Source organism: Oncorhynchus gorbuscha, unplaced genomic scaffold, assembly GCF_021184085.1.
Source record: "Oncorhynchus gorbuscha isolate QuinsamMale2020 ecotype Even-year unplaced genomic scaffold, OgorEven_v1.0 Un_scaffold_2178, whole genome shotgun sequence".
Taxonomy (NCBI): domain Eukaryota; kingdom Metazoa; phylum Chordata; class Actinopteri; order Salmoniformes; family Salmonidae; genus Oncorhynchus; species Oncorhynchus gorbuscha.
This window is the reverse complement of record NW_025746753.1, coordinates 1-10,000: the sequence shown is the minus strand read 5'-3', so window position 1 is coordinate 10,000 and position 10,000 is coordinate 1. Positions and strand designations below refer to the sequence as shown.

Below are 10,000 nucleotides of genomic sequence, written 5' to 3'. Positions count from 1 at the left end.
AGAGAGAGACAAAGAGAAAGCGATATCTCAGAGAGAGAGAGACAGAGAGAAAGCTATATCTCAGAGAGAGAGAGACAGAGAGAAAGCTATATCTCAGAGAGAGAGAGACAAAGCGAAAGCGATATCTCAGAGAGAGAGAGACAAAGAGAAAGCGATATTTCAGAGAGAGAGACAAAGAGAAAGCGATATCTCAGAGAGAGAGAGACAGAGAGAAAGCTATATCTCAGAGAGAGAGACAGAGAGAAAGCTATATCTCAGAGAGAGAGACAAAGAGAAAGCGATATCTCAGAGAGAGAGACAGAGAGAAAGCGATATCTCAGAGAGAGATAGTAAAGAGAGAGAGACAGAGAGAAAGCGATATCTCAGAGAGAGAGAGACAAAGAGAAAGCGATATCTCAGAGAGAGAGACAGAGAGAAAGCAATATCTCAGAGAGAGAGAGACAGAGAGAAAGCTATATCTCAGAGAGAGAGAGACAAAGAGAAAGCGATATCTCAGAGAGAGAGAGAGACAAAGAGAAAGCGATATCTCAGAGAGAGAGAGACAGAGAGAAAGCGATATCTCAGAGAGAGATAGTAAAGAGAGAGAGACACAGAGAGAAAGCGATATCTCAGAGAGAGAGAGACAAATAAAGCGATATCTCAGAGAGAGAGAGACAGAGAGAAAGCGATATCTCAGAGAGAGAGAGACAGAGAGAAAGCAATATCTCAGAGAGAGAGAGACAGAGAGAAAGCGATATCTCAGAGAGAGAGAGACAGAGAGAAAGTGATATCTCAGAGAGAGAGAGACAGAGAGAAAGTGATATCTCAGAGAGAGAGAGACAGAGAGAAAGCGATATCTCAGAGAGAGAGAGACAGAGAGAAAGCGATATCTCAGAGAGAGAGAGACCGAGAGAAAGCTATATCTCAGAGAGAGAGAGACAGAGAGAAAGCTATATCTTAGAGAGAGAGAGACAGAGAGAAAGCGATATCTCAGAGAGAGAGACAGAGAGAAAGCGATATCTCAGAGAAACAGAGAGAAAGCGATATCTCAGAGAGAGATAGTAAAGAGAGAGAGACAAAGAGAAAGCGATATCTCAGAGAGAGAGAGAGACAAAGAGAAAGCGATATCTCAGAGAGAGAGAGACAGAGAGAAAGCTATATCTCAGAGAGAGAGAGACAAAGAGAAAGCGATATCTCAGAGAGAGAGAGACAGAGAGAAAGCGATATCTCAGAGAGAGATAGTAAAGAGAGAGAGACACAGATAGAAAGCGATATCTCAGAGAGAGAGAGACAAATAAAGCGATATCTCAGAGAGAGAGAGACAGAGAGAAAGTGATATCTCAGAGAGAGATAGTAAAGAGAGAGAGACACAGAGAGAAAGCGATATCTCAGAGAGAGAGAGACAAATAAAGCGATATCTCAGAGAGAGAGAGAGACAGAGAGAAAGCGATATCTCAGAGAGAGACAGTAAAGAGAGAGCTATGGGGAAAGTTACTGAGAAATAAAGAGATGCTAGTGAGAGATACAGGAAGATGGAGAGATCCTCTCCCTTATTTCTCTTCCTCCAGTTTAAAAATACTAGGACAGTATATCACCACCCACTGTCATTCTACATCCTAAGTAGTCTCTCTCTCTCTCTCTCTCTCTCTCTCTCTCTCTCTCTCTCTCTCTCTCTCTCTCTCTCTCTCTCTCCCCCTCTCTCTTCAGGCTTAGTAAATTAGATTTTGCTCAGGCAGGCTTTAGTTCTATAAGTAAGTGTGTGTGTTCTTCTCTCTAGGTGTTTTAATTACGTAGTTAACACTGATAGCAAGACTAGATTGGACTTGCTGATGGTCCTGTGTTTAAAACAGATGGTTATTTTTAGACAGAGGAAAGGGGATGAGGAGAGGAGTAGTGATGTGTGTGTATATGAAAGGTTGTGTTTGGAGAACACTATTATTGGCAGTGGGTGCTTGTGTATACTGTATGCAACTAGTAGGTAGACTCAGATGGAACATACCTATAGATTTACACCTCTGTAGGTTTAGTATAGTATATTAGATTACAGTAGAGTATAGTAGAGTAGAGTATAGCATATTACAGAAGAGTAGATTACAGTAAAATAGATTAGATTACAGTACATTATAATAGAGTAGATTAGATTACAGTAGAGTAGATTAGAGTACAGTAAAATCAAGTAGATTAGATTAAAGTACATTATAATAGAGTAGATTAGATTACAGTAAAGTAGAGCAAATTAGATGAAAGTACATTATAGTAGAGTAGATGACAGTAAAGTAGAGCAGATTAGATGAAAGTACATTATAGTAGAGTAGATTAGATTACAGTAAAGTAGAGCAGATTAGATGAAAGTACATTATAGTAGAGTAGATTAGATTACAGTAAAGTAGAGCAGATTAGATGAAAGTACATTATAGTAGAGTAGATTAGATGAAAGTACATTATAGTAGAGTAGATTAGATGAAAGTAAAGTAGAGCAGATTAGATGAAAGTACATTATAGTAGAGTAGATTAGATTACAGTAAAGTAGAGCAGATTAGATGAAAGTACATTATAGAGTATATTACAGTAAAGTAGAGCAGATTAGATGAAAGTACATTATAGTAGAGTAGATTAGATTACAGTAAAGTAGAGCAGATTAGATGAAAGTACATTATAGTAGAGTAGATTAGATTACAGTAAAGTAGAGCAGATTAGATGAAAGTACATTATAGTAGAGTAGATAGATTAGATTACAGTAAAGTAGAGCAGATTAGATGAAAGTACATTATAAAGTAGATTAGATTACAGTAAAGTAGAGCAGATTAGATGAAAGTACATTATAGTAGAGTATTATTACAGTAAAGTAGAGCAGATTAGATGAAAGTACATTATAATAGAGTAGATTAGATGACAGTAAAGTAGAGCAGATTAGATGAAAGTACAGATTAGATGACAGTAAAGTAGAGCAGAGTATAGTAGAGTAAAGCCTCATCAAATAGAACAGAACAGAATCCCTGTGCACTAACCTGTGCACAAACCTGTGCAGGTGAGTACAGCTTCTGCCTGTGATGCCGTCTGTGTCCCTCGTGTCTTTCTCCTCCTCTATGGGGAGGAGTCACTCCACTGTGATCCACTACGGCCCCTGTCATCAGCCCTACCCCCTGACCCTGCCTGGTCCCTCCTTCCAACCCTCCACCTCCACCTGAAGACCTCAATGGATAGAGGAAGACCACAATGGAAAGAAGACCACAATGGATAGAAGACCACAATGGATAGAAGACCACAATGGAAAGAAGACCACAATGGAAAGAAGACCACAATGGAAAGAAGACCACAATGGATTGAAGAAGACCACAATGGATAGAAGAACACAATGGAAAGTAGACCACAATGGATAGAGGAAGATCACAATGGAAAGAAGACCACAATGGAAAGAAGACCACAATGGATTGAAGAAGACCACAATGGATAGAAGAACACAATGGAAAGTAGACCACAATGGATAGAGGAAGACCACAATGGAAAGAAGACCACAATGGATAGAAGACCACAATGGAAAGAAGACCACAATGGATAGAAGACCTCAATGGATAGAGGAAGACCACAATGGAAAGAAGACCACAATGGATAGAAGACCACAATGGAAAGAAGACCACAATGGAAAGAAGACCACAATGGATAGAAGACCACAATGGAAAGAAGACCACAATGGATTGAAGAAGACCACAATGGATAGAAGAACACAATGGAAAGAAGACCACAATGGATAGAGGAAGACCACAATGGAAAGAAGACCACAATGGATAGAAGACCACAATGGAAAGAAGACCACAATGGATGGAAGACCACAATGGATTGAAGAAGACCACAATGGATAGAAGAACACAATGGAAAGAAGACCACAATGGATAGAAGACCACAATGGAAAGAAGACCACAATGGATAGAAGACCACAATGGAAAGAAGACCACAATGGATAGAAGACCACAATGGAAAGAAGACCACAATGGATAGAAGACCACAATGGATAGAAGACCACAATGGATAGAAGACCACAATGGATTGAAGAAGACCACAATGGAAATAAACAGGAAACAATGTTTGTGTTGTCATTAATGATTTTAAAATGCATTGTATCCACATGATTGGTTGAGATTTGTTTTTAAATTGTCCAATTTTCATTTCATTTCATTTGTTACATGTATTTGTCAGAGACCACGCACATCAATCAACATATCTGTAAATGTGTCAGATTTAGCCGACTAGCTAGAGGTTCCAGGGCAGGTAGATAAAATAGATAAATCATATTAATATTCATTGAAAAATCTAGTCAAATCACCAGGCGCTCCAGAGGCCCCAGCCACGACCAGCCCAGTGCCCAGCCCCCCCATGCAGCAGGTGGGTAGTTGGAGTTGTCCCTGGGCTAGCTCCAGCTCAATCTCTGCATCCATCTCAGCATCCTCCTGGGCCTCTTTGTTTGAGTCGTCCAGGTGCTTCCAGGAAAACAGATCACATGACTTTAGTTATCCAACTGTGACAGGTGAATGGACTCTTCTGCCATCTTAGTGTCTTTCAGCATTCTATTCATCCTTACAGTCATATCTGGAATCTTGTTCTACGTTTAGACATTCAGTTCCACGGCATTGCACAGTGGTGTGTGTCGGTGTGTGTGTTTTATGAGGACAGACTGGTCTGCGCTGTGTGTCCCCCCCATACAGTACCTTCATGAGCACAGCCACCACCACGTTGATGAGTACGAACTGGGCGGTGAGGACGAAGGAGACAAAATACATGGGAGAGATGAACTGGAGTCCAGCGGGCACGGGTAGTCACTGGGTCCTGGAGGGCACTCACGCAGGGTGTCCTGGAGGACACACAGGAAAAAGGAAAAGAAACAAACATAGATAGAAAATACATAGAAAGAAATAAAGAAAGAGAGAGAGAAAGAAAGAAAGAGAGAAAGATAGAAAGAAAGAAAGAAAGAAAAGAGAGAAAGAAAGAGAAAGAAAGGGGTTGAGAGAAAGAAGATTTACAGAGGTAGACTAATGAGGTAGCAATATAACCAATTGAAAAATCTAAACTATTATGAACTCCCTGTGAATAAGTACTTCATTAGTTAATAATATCTGTCAGTTAGAAATCTGTGAATAAGTACTTCATTAGCTAGTCGTCTCTGTCGGTTAGAATAACAATCTGTGAATAAGTACTTCATTCGTTAGTAGTATCTGTCGGTTAGAGATCTGTGAATAAGTACTTCATTCGTTAGTAGTATCTGTCGGTTAGAGATCTGTGAATAAGTACTTCATTAGTTAATAATATCTGTCAGTTAGAAATCTGTGAATAAGTACTTCATTAGCTAGTCGTCTCTGTCGGTTAGAGATCTGTGAATAAGTACTTCATTAGTTAGTCGTCTCTGTCGGTTAGAGATCTGTGAATAAGTACTTCATTAGCTAGTAGTATCTGTCGGTTAGAGATCTGTGAATAAGTACTTCATTAGTTAGTAGTATCTGTCGGTTAGAGATCTGTGAATAAGTACTTCATTAGTTAGTAGTATCTGTCGGTTAGAGATCTGTGAATAAGTACTTCATTAGTTAGTAGTATCTGTCGGTTAGAGATCTGTGAATAAGTACTTCATTAGCTAGTCGTCTCTGTCGGTTAGAGATCTGTGAATAAGTACTTCATTAGTTAGTAGTATCTGTCGGTTAGAGATCTGTGAATAAGTACTTCATTAGCTAGTCGTCTCTGTCGGTTAGAGATCTGTGAATAAGTACTTCATTCTTTGGTAGTATCTGTCGGTTAGATATCTGTTCCATTTCAGTCACCTCTATGCTGCTATGGCAAGAGCATCTGTTAGACTAAAGGACTACATGCATAATTCACAGGATCTGATTGGAAGCCATGGACTTTGTTTGATCTCTTCCCCTGATAGCCATGTGTTGTGAAAGACCCTCGATGCCACCTTGTTGAAAGCTTTTAGCTACCACTATAAAACAGATCCTTCTGCGCTCTCTCTCCCTCTCCTCGCTCTCTTTCTTCTCTCCCTCTCTCTCCCTCTCTCTCTCTCTTCTTTTCTCTCCTCCCTCTCTCTCTCTCTCTCTCTCCCTCTCTCTTTCTTCTCTCCTCTCTCTCTTTCTTCTCTCCCTCTCTCTCTCCCTCTCTCTCTCCCTCTCTCTTTCTTCTCTCCCTCTCTCTCTCCCTCTCTCTCTTTCTCTCTTTCTTCTCTCCCTCTCTCTCTCTCTCTCTCTCCCTCTCTCTCTTTCTTTCTCCCTCTCTCTCTATCTCTCTCCCCTCTCTCTCTCCCTCTTTTTCTCTCCTCTCTCTCTTTCTTCTCTCCCTCTCTCTCTTTCTTCCTCTCCCCTCTCTCTCTTCTCTTTCTCCCTCACTGTCATGTTTTGTCTTAGATTGTCTTGTCATTTTGCTTTTCCTTCTGTTCGTTTTCCCCCTGCTGGTCTTTTTTAGGTTCGTTCTTTTTCTCTCTCCCTTCCCCTCTCTCTCTCTCTCTATCGTCCGCTCCTGCTCCCAGCTGTTCCTATTCCCTAATCAATCATTTAGTCTTCCCACACCTGTTCCATATCTTTTTCCCTGATTAGAGTCCCTATTTCTCCCCTTGTTTTCCGTTCCTGCCCTGTCGGATCCTTGTCTATTGTTCACCGTGCTGTGTCTGTGTATCGCCCCTGTCGTGTCGTGTTTCCCCAGATGCTGCGTGGTGAGCAGGTGTCTGAGTCTGCTACGCTCAAGTGCCTTCCCGAGGCAACCTGCAGTTCATGATCGAGTCTCTAGTCTGTTCTCGTCATTACGAGTGGAATTATGCTTTATGATTGTAGATTTACTTTTACTGGATTAAAGACTCTGTTTTCGCCAAGTTGCTTTTGGGTCCTCATTCACCTGCATAACAGAATGATCCGACAAAGAATGGACCCAGCGACTATGGATTCTCTCTACTCTACTCGAGTTCCAGGGAGCGATGCTCGGCAGACACGAGCAGGAATTGTCTGCTGCTCGGCATGCCGTTGAGACCCTGGCCGCTCAGGTCTCCGACCTCTCAGGACAGTATCAGAGTCTTCGCCCGTGTCACCAGCTACTCCGGTTCTTCCGAGCCTCCGGAACCTAGGGTTAATAACCCACCATGTTATTCTGGGCAGCCCACTGAGTGCCGCTCCTTTCTCACCCAGTGTGATATAGTGTTCTCTCTCCAACCCAACACATACTCAAGAGAGAGAGCTCGGATTGCCTACGTCATATCACTCCTTACTGGTCGGGCTCGGCAGTGGGGCACAGCTATCTGGGAGGCAAGCGCTGAGTGTACTAACAATTATCTGAACTTTAAAGAGGAGATGATAAGGGTTTTTGATCGCTCAGTTTTTGGGAAAGAAGCTTCCTGGTCCCTGTCTTCCCTATGTCAAGGTAATCGATCCATAACGGATTACTCTATAGAGTTTCGCACTCTTGCTGCCTCCAGTAACTGGAACGGCAGGCGTTGCTCGCTCGTTTCTGGAGGGACTCCACGCTAAGGTTAAGGATGAGATCTTTCTCTCGGGAGGTTCCATCCAGCGTGATTCTTTGATTGAACTCGCTATTCGCATTGAACGACGGGTAGATTCGTCACCGAGCTCATAGAAGAGAGCTCGCGTTAACTGTGTCTCCCCTCTCCGACACTACCGTCTTTTCCCCACTGACTCAGGTGTTGAGCCCATGCAGCTGGGGGTATTCGCATCTCGACTAAGGAGAGGGAACGGAGAATCACCAACCGCCTCTGTCTCTATTGCGGTTCCGCTGGTCATTTTGTCATTTCATGTCCAGTTAAAGGCCAGAGCTCATCAGTAAGCGGAGGGCGACTGATAAGCGCTACTAGACGGTCCTCTCCGTCGTAGTACATGTATGCCACCTACCGGTCCATCTACGCTGGACCGGATCGGCAGCTTCCTGCAGTGCATTAATAGACTCTGGGGCAGAGGGCTGTTTTATGGACGAAGCTGGGCGCGGGGAACATGACATTCCTCTCAGACAGTTAGGGAGCCCACGGTCATGTTTGCCTTGGATGGTAGTCCTCTCCCCAGTATATTATATGAAACACTACCTTTAACCTCACTGTATCTGGTAACCATAGTGAGACCATTTCTTTTTGATTTTTTGTTCACCTTTTACACCTGTTGTTTTGGGTCATCCCTGGCTAGTGTCATAATCCTTCTTGATTGGTCTAGTAATTCTATCCTTTCCTGGAACGTTTCTTGTCATGTGACGTGTTTAATGTCTGCTATTTCTCCTGTTTGTTCTGTCCCCTCTTCTCAGGAGGAACCTGGTGATTTGACAGGAGTGCCGGAGGAATATCATGGTCTGCGACGGTCTTCAGTCGGTCCAGAACCAACTCCCTTCCTCCTCACCGGGTCGTATGATTGTTGTTCTGATCTCTTCAAGAAGCGTTTGCATCCGCTTCTATCCTTGTTGCACCTGACGTCACTAAACAGTTTATTGCTGAGGCTGACGCTGCCGGGGGTGGGCGTGGGAGCCATTCTGTCCCAGCCTGATGCCTGACGATGGGGTCCACCCTCTTGTGCGTATTTTTCTCATCGCTGTCACCGTCGGAACGTAACTATGTGATGTGGCTAATCACAACTGCTCGCCATCCGTTTAGCCCTAGGCAATGGCGACAGTGGTTGAGGGGGCGACTGTTCCTTTGTCGTTGGACTGACCAAAGAACCTTGAGTACATCCGTTATGCCAAACGACTGAATGCGCGTCATGCCTGTTGGGCGTTGTCTGCCTGCCTTAGCCTGCTATTTCTTGTTGCTCCGGTACTAAGAACACCAAGCCTGCTTTATCCCGTCTCTTTAGTTTCTTCGAGCTACCGATCCCGAGGGGATCCTTCCTGTTGGGCGTGTTGCTTCCGGGGTTGACTGTTCAGAATTGAGACAGGTTTTAAGAAGACCCACGCACACCAAGGCCGTCGCGCGCCTTGTCCTGTAGTAACCCTTTCTTTTTCTGCTCTGGTTTCTACTGTCTGGCTGTTCTTCAGTGGGCTCACTCTGCCAAGTTAGCTGGCCATCCCGGCGTTCGGGGTACGCTTGCTTCTATTCGCCAGCGGTTTTGGTGGCCTACTCAGGAGCGTGACACGCGCCGTTTCGTGGCTGCGTGTTCAGACTGCGCGCAGAAGAAGTCTGGTAATTTTTTTTCTGCTTCTGCTCCTGGTCTTGCTGGGTCTCAGTCTGTTCCCTGCCATCGCATCTCTCCTGTTCTTGTTCCTGCCCTTGCTGTGTCTCAGTCTGTCTCTAGTTGTTACTCTCCTGGCCTGTTTGGTCCTGTTTGCTCTAAAGCTTTCAGTTCTCTACCCGTGTCTCATTTTTTTTTTTAGAGTAGTACCCTTGTTTCCCTTTTTATCGTTTTTCGTTACGGTCCTGAGGAGAGGAGTTGGGTTCTTTCTCGGGACGTGCTGGACCGTTTGTGATCTATGATTTCCTCCGTTGCCGCCAGGATTCCTCCTCGAGTGCGCCAGGAGGCGCTCGGTGAGTGGGGGGGTACTGTCATGTTTTGTCTTAGATTGTCTTGTCATTTTGCTTTTCCTTCTGTTCGTTTTCCCCCTGCTGGTCTTTTTAGGTTCGTTCCCCTTTTTCTCTCTCCCTTCCTCTCTCTCTTCTCTCTATCATTCCGTTCCTGCTCCCAGCTGTTCCTATTCCCCTAATCAATCATTTAGTCTTCCCACACCTGTTCCATATCTTTTTCCCTGATTAGAGTCCCTATTTCTCCCCTTGTTTTCCGTTCCTGCCCTGTCGGATCCTTGTCTATTGTTCACCGTGCTGTGTCTGTGTATCGCCCTGTCGTGTCGTGTTTCCCTCAGATGCTGCGTGGTGAGCAGGTGTCTGAGTCTGCTACGTTCAAGTGCCTTCCCGAGGCAACCTGCAGTTCATGATCGAGTCTCTAGTCTGTTCTCGTCATTACGAGTGGAATTATGCTTTATGATTGTAGATTTACTTTACTGGATTAAAGACTCTGTTTTCGCCAAGTTGCTTTTGGGTCCTCATTCACCTGCATAACACTCTCTCTCT

At 43.9% G+C, this 10,000-nt stretch overlaps 2 protein-coding genes across 2 annotated transcripts in view; both read right to left on the bottom strand.

Moving 5' to 3' along the window:
- LOC124025112 (voltage-dependent T-type calcium channel subunit alpha-1I-like) overlaps nt 1–3,151 on the bottom strand; it is a 24,859-nt gene extending 21,708 nt beyond the window's left edge. Inside the window, exon 1 of the mRNA XM_046338778.1 lies at nt 2,988–3,151. Coding sequence (XP_046194734.1) covers nt 2,988–3,110 — 123 coding nt within the window. The 5' untranslated portion in view covers nt 3,111–3,151. The remainder of the gene's footprint in view (nt 1–2,987) is intronic.
- A 1,117-nt stretch (nt 3,152–4,268) lies between these two features.
- LOC124025111 (voltage-dependent T-type calcium channel subunit alpha-1I-like) lies at nt 4,269–4,773 on the bottom strand. The gene is made up of 2 exons (XM_046338777.1): nt 4,683–4,773; nt 4,269–4,454 (listed from the first exon to the last, which is right to left on the bottom strand). Exons 1-2 carry the CDS (start codon nt 4,752–4,754, stop codon nt 4,269–4,271), a joined length of 258 nt encoding a protein of 85 aa, XP_046194733.1. The 5' UTR covers nt 4,755–4,773.
- Between the last annotated feature and the right edge of the window lie 5,227 nt (nt 4,774–10,000).